This window comes from Mercenaria mercenaria, chromosome 5 (assembly GCF_021730395.1).
Source record: "Mercenaria mercenaria strain notata chromosome 5, MADL_Memer_1, whole genome shotgun sequence".
Classification (NCBI taxonomy): domain Eukaryota; kingdom Metazoa; phylum Mollusca; class Bivalvia; order Venerida; family Veneridae; genus Mercenaria; species Mercenaria mercenaria.
Window position 1 is genome coordinate 61,761,717 of NC_069365.1, and position 17,124 is coordinate 61,778,840.

The window sequence follows — 17,124 nt, forward strand, 5'->3', positions numbered from 1 at the left end:
GCAATTAAAAAAAAATTATTGTAAGTGAACAAAAGAAGGATCTGCCAAATAAAAACAATAGCACTGCAATGCAACCCAAATGGGAAGCTGACACAGCGTTATAATCTTTTTTTCATATTCTCCAGAAGCATAACAGTTAAACTAGAAGATGCTTTTGTAAACAAGAGGGCCATAATGGCCCTATATCACTCACCTGTCATCATTGCACTTAAGGACAAAAAATCATAATCGAGATCAATCAAAAGAATCATGAGAAAATATAGTTTTCTTAAAGGTACAGATATGTCAAAATACACCTATAAATTGGAGGTACCATACATGTTGTACCACAGGAAAGTGGTCTCGGTTTTTCCCAACGGCCAATAATAAAAAAGTTACTAAATAAGCTATTTATAATAACATAAAACGGAAGCAATTAAAAAAAAAATATTGTAAGTGAACAAAAGAAGGATCTGCCAAATAAAAACAATAGCACTGCAATGCAACCCAAATGTAGAGCAATATACACACAAAACAGAGTCATATGACCTTTGACCCCTAACTGTGACCTTGACCTTGATGTGAGTCTCTATATGGCTGCAAAAGCCAAAATAGCCAATTTTGGACCTTTAAGGGGCCATAACTCTGGAACCCATGAAGGAACCTGGCAAGCTGAAGAAAAGAAGCAAGATCTTGTGGTGATACAAGTTGTGTGCAAGTTTGGTTAAAATCAAATCATAAATGAAGCTGCTATTGCACAGACAAGGTCAAAATAGCTAATTCTGGCCCTTTCAGGGGCCATAACTCTGGAACCCATAAAGGGATCAGGCCAGTTCAAGAAAGGAACCAAGATCACAATTATGGTGATACAAGTTGTGTGCAAGTTTGGTAAAAATAAAATCATAAATAAAGCTTCTATTATGCAGACAAGGTCATAATTGCTAATTCTGGTCCTTTCAGGGGCCATAACTCTGGAACCCATAATGGGATCTGGTCAGTTCAAGAAAGGAACCAAGATCTTATGGTGATACAAGTTGTATGCAAGTTTGGTAAAAATAAAATCATAAATGAAACCAATATTGTGCAGACAAAAAATTGTGGACGGACGACGGACGATCACAAAAGCTCACCCTGTCACTACATGACAGGTGAGCTAAAAAGTGCTATGTCCCCCAGTGCATATGGTCCGTGGGCTAAGGCCAAAAAATTTTAAAGTCATAACCCAGAAATTAGGCAAAGGTTAAGCTACACCATTTTGTCATACTATCATTCAAGAAACTTTTAAGGGTGGATGTCGGTCTGAGCAACATGTCAGTAAAATTTAATAACGACTTTAATGAATACAATTTAGCATTGCATAGGGATAACACTGATTTTGATGTTGAAAAAGAAATTTATTTGACATTTCTATGATAAATCTTTCCTTTTAATACCTGAAATAATCAATAATTTACTTTGGTTGTCAAATAATGCTACGCTATGTATTATATACTGAATAAAATGTAAAAAGTTGATGTACCCCACCCACCACATTAGTACCAGTTGGTTGGCTAACCTATGGTTCGTGTTTTAATTCTAGGCAATTTTGCATACTGACAGACCTATTCTTTGCAAGTGCAGTAGGAATGATGAAAGTATTGCAAAAGCTGCAAAATTCTTAAGGAAGTTCCCTTTGGGGAACATCAAAAGGGAAGCAGACCCAGCAATATATAAGCCTTTATTCAAGATGACAGCTATTTCAAATTAATCCGAAATTATTATACATATGGGTTAGTGCCACCAAAGTTTTCATATTTTGATGACTTTAATTCTCTTCTATGATAGCTTGGGTGTTTTTAGTAGTCATTATGTATGTAGTAATCAAATCACCTAAAATTTAAGTTTGTTAAACTACCAACGAGTTACACAGAATATTCAACTTAAGATGGCCACCATATTCCAAATTTCCAAATAACTGCTTTAGATTCAATCAAACATGTACATATGAAAGATGTAGCTCAACAAAAGTCAAAGCTGTAACAGGAATCACCTGATATTGATTAAAACAAGTTACAGATGATTTTACCGCTCAGAAAATTACCACCTGAAATCGGTTACACGTACAAACATTTATGAGCTACTAATGTTCAAATATTCAGTACTTTTATAACCGGGGTCCATTTTTCTTGGGGAAATTAGCTATTATTGAACAAGTGGTAGAGTTCTAATATTCTTTTATTCCATTGTAAATAATATATCACTTTTCAATAATTCCAATTCATAGTACATAATGATTATTATTCTCAAAGTTTCCAAAGTATTATTTGCCTAAAGTACTAAAATATCAATTTTTGACTAATTTTGAATGTCTGGTGCCTAAAACAAAACTCAAATTCTAACTCAAACTCAAAACTGACTTCTTTCCACTTTTCCTCCAAACTCTGCAACATTTTCATTCACGCCCACTTCATACTTCAACCAATCACATCACACATACATCATATTTCAACCAATCATATCACACATGCATACATTAAAACTTGACCAGTACTTGTCTACTCCAGTGGCTTATTATATTACCTGCCTTATAAACAACCTCATATTGATGACCCTGCAAGTATACTGCCCACCTGCCTAACCTACCACTGGCTTTATTGTCCCTTAAAGATTTTAGTGCAATATGATCTGTAACAACTGTGAACTTGTGGTCTGCTAGATAAGTATGATAGTGCCTGATACCTTCGACTACAGCTAACCCTTCTAAATCAGATATACCTCAGTTTTTCTCTGCTGGGCGTAAAGATCTACCCCCATAAGAAACTACATGCTCGCGTCCCTTTTCATCCTTCTGACCTAAGACAAAGGAAATTGCAATCCTGCTAGCATCTGTGTACAGGATAAAATCATTACTAAAATCTGGAAAGACTAGTATAGGAGCACTGGTTAACCTTCATTTCAGTGTATCGAAAGCATCCTGGCATTCAGTTGACCAAACAAATTTTGCATCTTTCTTAAGCAAATCATTTAAAGGTCTAGCAATTTTTGCAAAATCTTTTATGAACCTTCTGTAGTAATTAATCAATCCGCAGAAGGAGCGTACAGTGGTCTGATCTGTGGGGACAGGGAAATTTGTGAATGCAGTCACCTTATCTTTATCAACCCCAATACCTTGTCTGGTGAAACAATGACCCAGAAATTTGACCTCTTTTGCCGCAAAGGTACATTTACTTGGTTTCAGACGTAAATTGGCTTGTCTGAATCTATTGAATACTTCTGACAAATGCTCAAGATGTTCATCAAAGTTTTGACTGAAAATTAAGCAGTCATCAATGTACACAAGAGCGTATTTGTAATTTATACCTCTAAGTACCTCGTGCATAACTGTGCTAAAGGCCGAACTACTGTTAATTAACCCAAAAGTTAATCTGTTGAATTCCCAGACTCCTTGATGAGAAACAAAACCTGTGCGGTCTTTTGTGGCTGGATCTAAGGAAATTTGAAAGAATCCTTGGGCCATATCTAATACCGTATATAAGGAAGACTTAGATTCACCTAAAGCATCTATTACATCTTGAAAATGAGTAATAGGAAAGTGTAATGGTTTCGTGACCTTGTTGATGGCCCTGTAATCGACCGCAAATCTGTATTCCCCAGAACTTTTCTTGACCAACACAATGGGACTTTGCCATGGAGTACATGAAGGACTTATAATGCCATGCTTTTCCATGTCTTCAGTCTGATGCTCAATTTCCTTTTTCTGCTCAGGCGTCATTCTATACGGACGCTTCCTAACAGGAGGGGCATCCCCAGTATCAATTGTATGAGGAAATAACTTAGTATGACCTAGTTCAGCAGTGCATGTTGCAAAAACATCTCTGTTTTTACCTAGAAAAACTAGCAATTTGTGCTTTTGTTCCTCAGTCAAATCAGAATTTGTCAGATCTATGCCTATGGACCTAGCTATTTCAATATACTCGGCATCAGATTTGTCGCACTGAACATTCATTTCGTTCTCATGTTTATGTTCTAAACTATCATCAGCGTTCATGATGTCACAATTACTGAGTTTCTCTACCCTAGCTACTGGTTCATTTTGCCTCAAGTGTACCTATTCATTAGTTGGGTTCATAACTTGTATGAAAGTTATGTTATTTTGCACGTTTCACACTGATCTTGCCCCGATAACTTGATTCTTACTTGGCAAGCTTCCTATTGGCTGAATGACAGATAAACCATTTTGACTATGACCTTTGACCTTCACCTTAGTAATGCTCACTGACTGCGGTGGAACACTGATTCTGTTTACAAGACGGGCCAGACTTGACTTATGTTTAGAGGAAAACATCTTGACTACTATGAGACCTTCTTGTATTTTCAAAATATCTTCACCAAAATCAACCCAAGCTTTTTGATCTTTAAGAAAATATGAGAAATAGGTACCTATATACATACTGAGAAATAAGAGGGGATAGATGTTCAAAGCAAAATTTTGTATGTGCTATCTTAAACATTCTATCTAAAAGGGAGAGATTTGTAGAGTTATGTTTGGGAATAGGAAAATGGGTAAACAGACAGTGAGTAGAAGTTGTTTCGAGTATAAGAACCAGGTTACAAGGAGTGATTTCAGCAGTACACTGAATCATGATTCTACATTATCCAGATTATTGTAAATCTAGTGATTTTCCAGTATAGTTACCTCTTTGTTTCATTTTACGAAGGGAACACTAATTTGGGGATCACTCTATTTATTAATTCATATGAGTTTGAAGATTCAAACTTTTAGTACTTATTCTTCTTGTAAATAGTCAAATGTTTTAATTGTAATGTTAGTCACAGTACATTGACTCAAAATGTCAGCATATGCAGATTGTAAACTGTAAATATGTTCTGATAAAGAGAATTCTTTATTAACCGATGTTTTTAAAATGGCATTTTTGAGTCTAGACTTTGAAACACTGATCACAACCTACAAAAAGTGTATTTAAATAAAAATGTGTGATATTGTACATACTTGTCTATTCATGAACAGTGAGCAGTGACAAGTACAAGGACAGTGCAGAACTGGAAAAATGACCAAGAAATGTGGCACAGATATTTAATTGCGTATAACAGTGAAAACGTATCTTCAGCTGATCGAATTTTATTGTCTAAAACTACTTTTAATTGCGTAAGATACGTAAAATAAGGAAAGATATGATTTCAAGTTGAACATTTTCTTTTAGCACAATCTAATTGCCACATATTATTGAACTGTGATTATGATATTTGATCTATAACATTTGTGTGTGGTAAATTATGTTTTCTTTTGTATATACATGTATATGTTAAATTTTAATATGATAAAATTTGTTGTTTCATAATGTAGAAGGCTATTATTCAAATGTTATTTAATATTACATATTTGCAGGAGCAAATTCAGTGAGAGAGGGAGAAAATGTGACCAGTTCTATGTTTTAGATATATTTTTATTATGAAAATCATTAAAATAACATTAAGTCATTATTTTATCAGAATGCCCTTACCTTTCTACAGTTTATTACTTATCTAGAAATAATTATATCTAGATAAAACTAAACATGTTACTCTCAATTTTCATTCAAAGAATTTTGAATGTAGCTACAATGTAGTATTAATTTGTATCATAATGACTGCTTGATAGATGTTACAAATACAGTGTATCCTAGTAAAATAATGAGAAATGGAGATTAGAACATATAATTAAGGACGCTCGCTACAGTTTCGTAATTTTTTTCTCAATAATAGATTTTGATGAAATGTTTTGTATGAAAAGATCATGTTATGATGTATTGAAAAATGAAATAAAAATACTAGGTCACCAGCTTTGTTTCAATTTAATTTGCCCCTAGATATGGTGCTATTTTAAACATTTTTCAAAATTTCTGTAATCCTACAATATATTTCAGTAAAGTAAAATAATCTGCATAAATTTGATTATCTAAGCATTTTTATAATGGAAAACAATATATCTATTTGAAACATGCTCAGAGAAATCAAAAGAACATGATTTTGTAAAGAAAGGAATACTTGTTCAGCAGACCCAATGGCTATTTTTTCATATTTTTGTCAAAGTGTCAAGAGAAAACTAAGACAAGCCATTTCTAGCAATTTTAATGACAAAGCAAGATGGCTTTGTCAAAGGTACCATACTGCTATACAGGGAAAAGTAACCTGGCTCTCTGGCAACCATGTTTTTGACAAATCACGAGGACTTAGAAGACGATCACCAAGCAACATTTCTGCATTATCATTTCTGAAAAGAAAATTCTTAAAAGTTTCTACTATCTATATACTGGGAAAAATGACTACGTTCTCTTGCAGTCACAAATTTGGTTGAAACAGACACTGGTTTAGTAGAAGATATTCTCTTATGAAACTGTGGATGCCAGAGGGACAGCAGTAGGATGACAGACAAACAACAATCCTAAACATTCTTCCAGCAGTTATAAAGATACTGAGTGAACATAAAGTTAAAATTTTACCTTTGCCCACCAACTGTGAAACTGACATTGTATCTAGGTCATAAGTACACATTCTTCCAGCGCGGTAAATCAGTTTTATGAAAATCGCACCCTGGTACCGGTGCTCCCAAGTACAGGTGGCACTGGCACATACAGCGCTCAATAAGCGATTTTGTAGGAGAGGTAGTGTAAGTATTTCTTATTGTATCTCCGGTAATTCAAAACCTTTTGTAAGGTGAAAGACATCTGCGCCCTGATGAATAATTGATGTCTATGTTCTGTGAGTGTGACAACACTTCATCTTGAAATAAACAAAATACGGCGAGTTAAACGTGAACGTTTGACTCAAAAATGTCAAATGTCAAACAAGAGCTCGTCGAACATGAAATGCCCCCCTTGATGCGTTCAGTAATTGCACAAGGAACAGAAATTATTTGCTCACTGTAAACAAAAGTTCTACTGTTCTGGCTCAATGTGACATTGACCTTTGACCTATTGACCTCAAATCCAAGCCTTAATTTGTTATATTAAGGAATGACTCGTTTTTAAAGATGGTAAGGGGTTTCAAAACGGCACTCACATGGCAAAGGTGTGTATTTTTTTGACACTCAACAAGGACAGCTTGAGGAAAGTCTTCAGAAATGTAGACTTTGTTGTTGTTTACTCTCAGTGTGGTGCCTGTATGATTATAAATCTTTATACCGTTAAAAAATTGACTTGCCCTACTAGAGTGATCTTTTTATGTTAAAACTTACGGCGACAATATTTTAACATTATTTTTTATTAAAAATGTTCTTGAAAACAGATCAATGCTAAAATTTAATATGTCCTGGATTTCGTTGCTTCAAAACATTCATAGGACTCAGAAGGATCAGTTGACGGTAAGGTTTGCAAGAAGATATACATGTGTGTGCTTGCGTGCATTTGTGTGTGGTTATGCGTTTGTTTAAACGCTGTTATTAAACAATATTTCAGGTCGATCTCAACGTTTTTGAGTACCATTATAATGCTATGAGCATCCGTACGAAATATATATATAGAGTCAGGTCGATACTGAATTAACAACAAGACTACTGCAAGAAACAGATTAAAGTTCACCACACTGCATAAATGCCAATCATTAAGTTAAGCAACATCTAACTTTCTGTAGCTGGATTTAAATATCTGATAAATACCTGAACAGTATAAGCAGTTAAAGTCCTTGATTAAGCAATAATGTTTTCACTTTAGCAAGTTTTTGCATGCGCTATCTATTTATTTATTTATTTCTTTTTTTTTGTGGGGGTGTGGAATAAGTGTTTGATTTTAACTCATTCATAATGGACTGACAAGTTTTCTATTCTTTTTTTATTTTAATTTTAACAATTAATATTTATAATCATACATTTATTTATTTTTTTTTTTTGTGGGTGTGTGGAATAAGTGTTTGATTTTAACTCATTCATAATGGACTGACAAGTTTTCTATTCTTTTTTTATTTTTATTTTAACAACTTACCATACATCTACATTGAATGTATAATAAATGTTGAACTTCTTACGAATAATATTTTACTTGTTTTATTAGTTATAAGATTCAGTAAACACTCATAACAGAGAAATAGAAGATTTTTACGGTGGCTGATTTATACCATTTCGTCAATTCGCCCCGCGACCCCGTGGAGCGAAAACACGAGAATTAAAAAAGTTAAACGCGGAGCAATAACATGTGGTGACGTGGAGCGAAAACACGATTATTAGAGAGTATGAAGGGGGTGGTGGGGCTGGCGTTGAGCGAGATTCAAGATGTAAAGCGGCTGGGTCACTGCCAGGGGGCTGTGCCGATAATTAAGAAGGCTAATTATCATTGTTTCATTCGGCGACCCCCACCATTATGCCTTTCAAACCTCAACTTCTTGCTCGGCGACCACTGATCAGCCAGTTTTCACTCGGCTCCCCTGACGATTTACATATTAAATCTGAACTTTTGGTCTGCGATTCTCCATAGAGAAAATACTAGTAATAAGAAAGGGCGGGAGCGCAGATTGAAAACATGATAGTTAGTGGGAGCGCTGAGCGAAAAGTCAATATTTACGTTATAAATCGGTGCCCAAAATTGGCGGAAAGAAATTATCACTGTATCGGAACACTTGTAAACATAGGAATAAAACAAAAATCTCTTTAATACATTCTACATGTACAAACATACTCAGGGTTACGCATTTCTGTTACCGGTAGTGTTCATTTTTATAAAAAAAAATATAATAGTTTTAATCACATCCTGCTACATTTAACAACAAAAATATTCTTTCAACAAAAATATCCTATAGTCAGATACACCAAAGGGCAATGACTCAGACTGGCATATATCAAGTCTTGTTATGTTGCAATTGTACATGCTAATCTTCTTTGTATCATTCCAATTTTGGCAGAAAATTGTTTAGATTTTCTTTGAGTATTTCGGCCTCCTAAATATACTAAAACCAAAGTACTGACGATTTCTCCACATTTCTGAAGACTTTTCTCTAGCTGTACTTGTTGAGCATCAAAAAAATACACACCTGTGCCATGTGAGTGCCGTTTTGAAACCCCTTACCATATTTAAAAACAAGTCATTCTTTAAATATAACAAATTAAGGCTTGGAATTTGAACTGGTTATTGTAGGAAGACATGACTATACATAATGAATCAAAAATGAATACATTTGGAGCATTTACTGAATATTATTCATTTTTTTTTGACATTTGACATTTTTGAGTCAAACATTCACGTTTAACCCGCCGTATTTTGTTTATTTCAAGATGAAATGTTGTGACACTAACAGAACATAGTCATCAATTATTCATCAGGGCGCAGATATCTTTTATTTTACAAAAAGTTTTGAATTACCGGAGATACAATAAGAAATACTTACACCACCACTCCTCCAAAATCGCTTATCGAGCAGTGCCACCTGTACTTGGGAGCGCCGGTACCAGAGTGTGAAAATCCTTCAGTAGTTTAGAGGATACGAGTGAGCAACCAATAAAGCTGTTTAAATTTTACCTTGCACCTACTGATCTGTGTAATGTATCTCGTTGTATAATAATGGTTAACATTCATGTAACCTGATCATACATTTACCGCTTTCAAAGAAATGACTCTAGAAATAAATGGATAGAACCACCTACAGACGCAAAAGGCTCCAATATAGCCCCCAAATATCATCTGTATCTAGAGGTATTTTTACTGTGCTACAAGAAATCCAACTGCCATAAGTATCTTCACATAACTTCACTGAAAACAAGAAGGCCACGATGGCCCTCTATCGCTCACCTGAGTACCACTGCCCAAAATGATATGATCGTTTCAAACCAATCTCATTAGAAGCTGCTAAGGTGTATCCATTTAGATAAACTAGAATGTGGCTGTAGGACACAGGGTGTGCCCCCCACTGGTACATTTGTCACAAATAACGGGAAATCATTCAAATGTTTGCAGTCTTAATGGGGTATAGCCTCAAAAAAAAAACAAGAGGACCATGATGGTCCTGAATCGCTCACCTCTTCCCACATGACCCAGTTTTGAGTATGACGTCGTTTTTTCTATTATTTGACATAGTGACCTAGTTTTTAGGGGTGACTATTGAGGCCAATTTTGACTATTGCAATACTATTGATATTGCTGAAAAACTATTGCGATACTATTCTATTGCAGGTTACTATTGCGATACTATTGCAATTGTTATTGGCCACCATGTTTTATACAGTAAAACTACCAACTGGCATTATTACACAGTGTAAGACACGGCACTGTTTATAATTGCTGTTAATACACATTGAGATGTTTCTATAACTGAAATAGACAGAAATACATCTAACATTCAATATTTTTTCATTAACATTTTTTCTATTTCTCATCTTCCTTGGCTTTGAAACAAAAAGTAAAACAATAAACCTATGCAAGGTAAACTCAAACGAATCGGCCATTTTGTTGCGAATGTCAACGTTTTTAATAACCCAAAGCATCGAAAAAGACGAAAATTGATGGGTTGGACTAAAAAGTTTGCTATATAATAAAAGTAGCCTACTTTCTCCATGTCCATAGTACTTTTTCTCATTTAAGATTAACAAGTTATTTAAATATATTTAATCAAAGTTTCTAAGAAACTAAATTTATTGATTATCTCCCAGACTTCTCAGTCCTTTATGGTAGTTTAATTCCGTGAGGGTACTGTAATTATTGTAATGGAGACATTTTCCGCGGCGCAAATGAAAGCTGGCTTTGTTTCTTGGTTTATAAATTATTAATTATTTCTCTATTTACTAAAATTTCAAAACTATCGAAACTATCGATTGCTGAAGGAACTATCGGCGATTGTTATTGGATCGTGACTTTTCTATCAATGCATGCTATCGGGACACTCAGTATCGCAATGCATCGATAGTTCGATGTATCGTTACACCCCTACTAGTTTTTGAGCTCATGTGACCCAGTTTTGAACTTGACCTAGATATTATCAAGATAAAAATTCTGACCAATTTTCATGAAGATCCATTGAAAAATATGGTCTCTAGAGAGGTCACAAGGTTTTTCTATTATTTGACCTATTGACCTAGTTTTCGAAGGTACGTGACCCTGTTTTGAACTATACCTAGATATCATCAAGGTGAACATTCTCACTAATTTTCATGAAGATCTCATGAAAAATATGGTCTTTAGAGAGGTCTCAAGGTTTTTTTTTATTATTTGACCTACTGACCTAGATTTTGTATGGCACGTAACCCAGTTTCAAACTTGACCTAGATATCATCAAGGTGAACATTCTGACCAATTTTCATGAAGATCCATTCAAGGGTATGGCCTCTAGAGAGGTCACAAGGTTTTTCTATTTCAAGACCTACTGACCTAGTTTTTCATCGCACACAGATCCCATGAAAAATATGGCCTCTAGAGAGGTCACAACGTTTTTTCATTATTTGACCTACTGACCTACTTTTTGAAGGCACATGACCCACTTTCGAACTTGACCTAGATATCATCAAGATGAACATTCTCACCAATTTTTATGGAGATCCATTCACAAGTATGGCCTCTAGAGAGGTCACAAGGTTCTTCTATTTTTAGACCTACTGACCTAGTTTTTGACCGCACGTAACCCAGTTTCGAACTTGACCTAGATATCATCAAGATGAACATTCAGACCAACTTTCATACAGTTCCCATGAAAAATATGGCCTTTAGAGAGGTCACAAGGTTTTTCTATTACTTGACCTACTGACCTAGTTTTTAAAGGCACGTGACCCAGTTTCAAACTTGACTTAGATATCATCAAGGTGAACGTTCTGACCAGTTTTCATGAAGATCTTATGAAATATATGGCCTCTAGAGAGGTCACAAGGTTTTTCTATTTTTAGACCTACTGACCTAGTTTTTGAAGGCACGTGACCCAGTTTCAAACTTGACCTAGATATCATCAAGGTGAACATTCTGACCAATTTTCATGAAGATCTTGTGAAATATATGGCCTCTAGAGAGGTCACAAGGTTTTTCTATTTTTAGACCTACTGACCTAGTTTTTGACGGCACATGACCCAGTTTCGAACTTGACCTAGATATCATCAAGATGAACATTCTGACAAATTTTTATGAAGATCCATTCATAAGTATGGCCTCTAGAGAGGTCACAAGGTTTTTCTATTTTTAGACCTACTGACCTAGTTTTTGATCGCACGTGACCCAGTTTCGAACTTGACCTAGATATCATCAAGATGAACATTCAGACCAACTTTCATACAGATCCCATGAAAAATATATTCTTTAGATAGGTCACAAGGTTTTTCTATTATTTGACCTACTGACCTAGTTTTTGATGGCATGTGACCCAGTTTTGAACCTGATCTAGATATCATCAAAGTGAACATTCTGACCAATTTTCATGAAGATCTTGTGAAATATATGGCCTCTAGAGAGGTCACAAGGTTTTACTATTTTTAGACCTACTGACCTAGTTTTTGACCGCACGTGACCCAGTTTCGAACTTGACCTAGATATCATCAAGGTGAACATTCTGATCAATTTTCATAAAGACCCCATGAAAAATGTGACCTCTAGAGTGGTCACAAGCAAAAGTTTACGGATGCACGGACGCACGACGGACGCTGCGCGATCACAAAAGCTCACCTTGTCACTTTGTGACAGGTGAGCTAAAAATTATGAAATGGATTCATTTTTCTATACCATATACTTTTGAGCTATGAGCATCACAAACAAACAATCCACTATTTTTGGCTATTTCAAGGGCCATAACTCTGTAATAAACGTTAAAACTCTCAAGAAGAATGCCAAGTGTGCAAGGTCACATTATCATGGTTCATACACATTCTTTCAGACAAAATTCCCTGACATTTCCCTGACATGAAAGCATTTTCCCCTGACTTTTTGGTTCTGTACGATACAAACCAAGTCACCTAGTATGACTTTTGTTATCTTAAAATGTGCACATTTAGTGGTTCAATTTTAAATGAAAAATAGAATGTTGGCCTCCACCACTCCTACAGCCAACCCTTACCTCCTTTTGTGACAAACATTTACATTGTTTAATATTTTGTTTGTTTATTCCAAATCAACTGGATATGGAGCTGGTGATTATACAAAACACATTGGCAAGCAAAATGACATGAATTATCATGCATTAAAAAGTAATCAAATACATTGTTTCAAACAAACAAATGTTTTTATGTTATGACCAATAGACAATAAAGCAATTACTTTTGGAAACCTGAACATATTAGCCAAATCAAACTGTTTTTCTGAACATAGCTTTTCTAAATTACATTAAAATGGAATTGTCATTCTGATTACCAATTAAAAAGAGTAACATCTATAGGATATATACCATGCAAAACACCTTGGTAGCAAAAGCATGTCTTTAAGGTATTGTAGTTAATATTATGTTCAATTTTATATATCGCACATAAAATAAGCCCTGCATAATTAAGTGACAGTATTGCATACTATTATATACAAGCAAGCTGATCAGCCCCATATCCAGCACAACAGCACAATACATATGTTTGTGTTATTGGAGCCTTGTATGTATATATAGTAATGGCTATGTGTATTGGACACTATACAGGAGAGAAGGGGATCGAATCATTAGATATAGCCATCACCAGATTTGCTCAGGAGGTAAGGGGTGCAAATCCCTTTCAGTTTCTTCTATATGGAATTTGAAAAATATGTAGAATATAGATATATGCATATAATTTAAAATTATGCTTTAATTGTTGTAAGTGTGATAGCTTTCACGAAAAAGGAAATATTTAAAGAAAAAGCCATAACCTTTACAAATTGTTGCCTAACCAGATCAGAAAATTCCCTGACATTTTCCTGACATTTTCCAAATTTCACAATTTCCCTGACATTTTGTAAAATTCCCTGACAATTCCCTGACCTTGAAAAAAAATTTTTTCCCTGACGCGTATGAACCCTGATTATGATAAAGACTCAAGCAAGGTTTCATGAATTTACATTAAATACTTTTTGAGTGAGGCACATAATTAGGTGAAAATGTACATTTTTTAACTATTTCAGGGGCCATAACTCTGGAAATAGGGGGCGGACCCAGATAAAAAATAGGAAGTGCACAAGTTCATATTATGATAAAGATTCATGCAAGGTTTCATCAATTTATATTAAATACTTTTTGAGCTTGGCGTGTCACAAGGTGAAAATGTGCATTTTTGACTATTTCAGGGGCCATAACTCTAAAAATAGGGGCGCAATAGGAGGTGCGCAAGTTCATACCATGATAAAGACTCATGCAAGGTTTCATCAATTTATATCAAATACTTTTTGAGCTAAGCATGTCACAAGGTGAAAATGTGCTTTTTTGACTATTTCAGGGGCTATAACTCTAGAAATAGGGGGCCAACCCAGATGAAAAATAGGAGGTGCGCAAGTTCATATCATGATTAAGATTCATGCAAGGTTTCATGAATCTATATCAAATACTTTTTGAGCTAGGCGTCACAAGATGAAAATGTGCATTTTTGACTATTTCAGGGGCCATAACTCTTAAAATTAGGGGGCAGAGCCAGACGAAAAAAAAGAAGGTGCACAAGTTCATATTATGATAAAGACTCAAGCAAGGTTTCATTAATTTATATCAAATACTTTTTGAGCTAGGCGTGTCACAAACTTCGGACGGACACACAAGAGCAAATATGCCCCCACCACTCATGGGGGGGGGGGCACAAAAAAAAGGGAGGTAATTTGTCATAAATTCAGTCGATATGTATCTTCACTGATTGTCCAAGTCCATCTGTTGACATAAATGAATTTTCAGATCAGTATCTTCATTAGTTACGGAGATATACCCATTTTAATTTGAAATAAAGGGAGGGAATTTGAAATAAAATCAGTCCATAGTTATCTACCCTGATTGTCCCAGTCCAACTAATGACAATAATGAAATTTCAAATAAGTCCTATAAGTTCTTACTAATATAAATCCATTTTGATTACAATCAGGGGAGGTAATTAGATATAAAATAACTCTGGAACCTATGATTGGATCTGACAGATTCGGCATGGAATCCAAGATTTATTGTTGTTGAAGATATTTTGGAAGTTTGTATCAAATCAAACCATAACTGAAGTCTCTATATGGCTGCAACAGCCAAAATATCAAATTTCAGGGGCCATAACTTTGGAACCCACTACAGGAACTGACCTGTTCAAAAAAGGAATCAAGATCTTATGGTGACACAAGTTTTGTGCAAGTTTAATGGAATTCAAATCATTAATGAAGCTGCTATTGTGCAGACAAGGTCAAAATAGCTAATTCTGGCCCTTTCAGGGGCCATCACTCTTGAACTGATAGTGGAATCTGGCCAGTTCAAGAAAGGAACTAAGATCTTATGGTGATACAAGTTGTGTGCAAGTTTGATTAAAACAAAATCATAAATGAAGTTGCTATAGTGCAGACAAGGTCAAAATAGCTAATTCTGGCCCTTTCAGGGGGCCATAACTCTGGAACCCATAATGGAATCTGGCCAGTTGAAGAAAGGAATTGAGATCTTATGGTGATACAAGTTGTGTGCAAGTTTGGTTAAAAATCAAATCATAAATAAAGCTGCTATTGTGCAAACAAGGTCAAAATAGCTAATTTTGGCCCTTTCAGGGGCCATAACTCTGGAACCCATAATGGGAACTGGCCAGTCCAAGAAAGGAATCGAGTTCTTATGGTGATACAAGTTGTGTGCATGTTTGGTTAAAATAAAATCATAAATGAAACCACTATGGCGCAGATTGTTGACGTTCGGACGCACGCATGCACACAGGCAGACGACAGACGATGGACCAAGGGTGATCACAAAAGCTCACCTTGTCTTTATGTGACAGGTGAGCTTATAAAAACTTACCATTGCACCATCAGGAATGCCAGAGGAAACAGTTGCCTGGCCTACATCAGCATCATCAGCAAACTTATTTCCGGTAACAAAGTCTGTTGGCAGATGGATTTTAATTCCTTTTTTCTTTGCCTTTTCTATCAATGTATTTACAATTTTAGATCCCTCCTCATCATACAAGGAATTTCCAATCTGAAACATGAAACATGAGAGTAATGTGGATTCTTGCACCCTGCAAATGGTCTTATCCCCCTTCTCACGCCCCCTCCACACAAGCCTATATTATAAGTTTAAAATCAATAGCTTCAATGGTTGTTAAGTGTTATGCCCTGGACATGAAATATGAAGGGCAGATTTGACATTCAAGCTCAATTTGTGACCATAAACTTTGACCTACTGACCCGATTATGTGCTAATGTTATCACCACCTACCTATATGCAAAGTCTGAATTCAATACCTTGGATGGTTATTAAGTTATGCTTCTTAATGGACATATGGTGAACATATTTGAACATTGTGCTCCATCTGTGACCTTGACCCTTAACCTACCAACAGGGTTCATGCGCTCTGCCCATCATATGATTGCCACCTACCTACATACTATGTCTATGACTAGGTCAATCTCTTCAATGGTTATTAATTTATGCTCAAATTACTAAATGTGACAGGCTGATAGACAAACAAACATCACATAACATGTTTGTTTTTCAAATCACAGGCGTATAACAAACAAGAGGTGTCAGAAGACAGCAATGCTTCCCTATTAAACAGTCTTGTCAATTGAATGAAGACTGAAGTTGAAAAATGGGGGCAATTTTGTAAGAACGCAGAACAAATGTTACAGAACCTGTAGAATGCATGTCAGATCATCAAAGTGAACAAGAGTGTTAAATTTCAATCCATTTCCACAAATGGGTACAGAGATACCAGCTTACATACAAAAAGCTTAACCAACAAGAGCTGTCGGAGGACAGCAACACTCAACTATTCATCAGCCTTGTCAATTAAATGAATATTAAAGTCGAAAAAGGGGCATAACTTTGTAAATTTGCAAAACAGGGTATAGAACCTGTAAAATGCATATCAGCTAATAACAATGGACAATTGTATAAAGTTTCCATTCCCATAAGTGGGTACTGAGATACCAGCTTACATACACAAATTTAACCAAAAACTTCAAGTCAAACAAGGGGCATAATTTTGTCAAAATGCAAAGTAGAGTTATGGAACCTGTGCACTGAATGCCAGATCATCATAGTGAACAAGTGTGTGAAGTTTCAATCCATTCCCATTAGTGTGTACTGAGATACCAG

The 17,124-nt window shown here is 35.3% G+C and overlaps 1 protein-coding gene across 4 annotated transcripts in view; it reads right to left on the reverse strand.

Moving 5' to 3' along the window:
• The window catches only part of LOC123557395 (probable phosphoglycerate kinase), a 320,014-nt gene that overhangs the window by 80,486 nt on the left and 222,404 nt on the right, over positions 1-17,124 (reverse strand). For all 4 annotated transcript variants that reach the window (XR_008371027.1, XM_045348838.2, XM_045348839.2 and 1 more), the window contains exon 8: positions 15,823-16,002. Coding sequence is in view for 3 of the 4 variants with exons in the window: in XM_045348838.2 (XP_045204773.1) it covers positions 15,823-16,002 (180 nt within the window). In the remaining variant the exon portion in view is untranslated. The remainder of the gene's footprint in view (positions 1-15,822; positions 16,003-17,124) is intronic.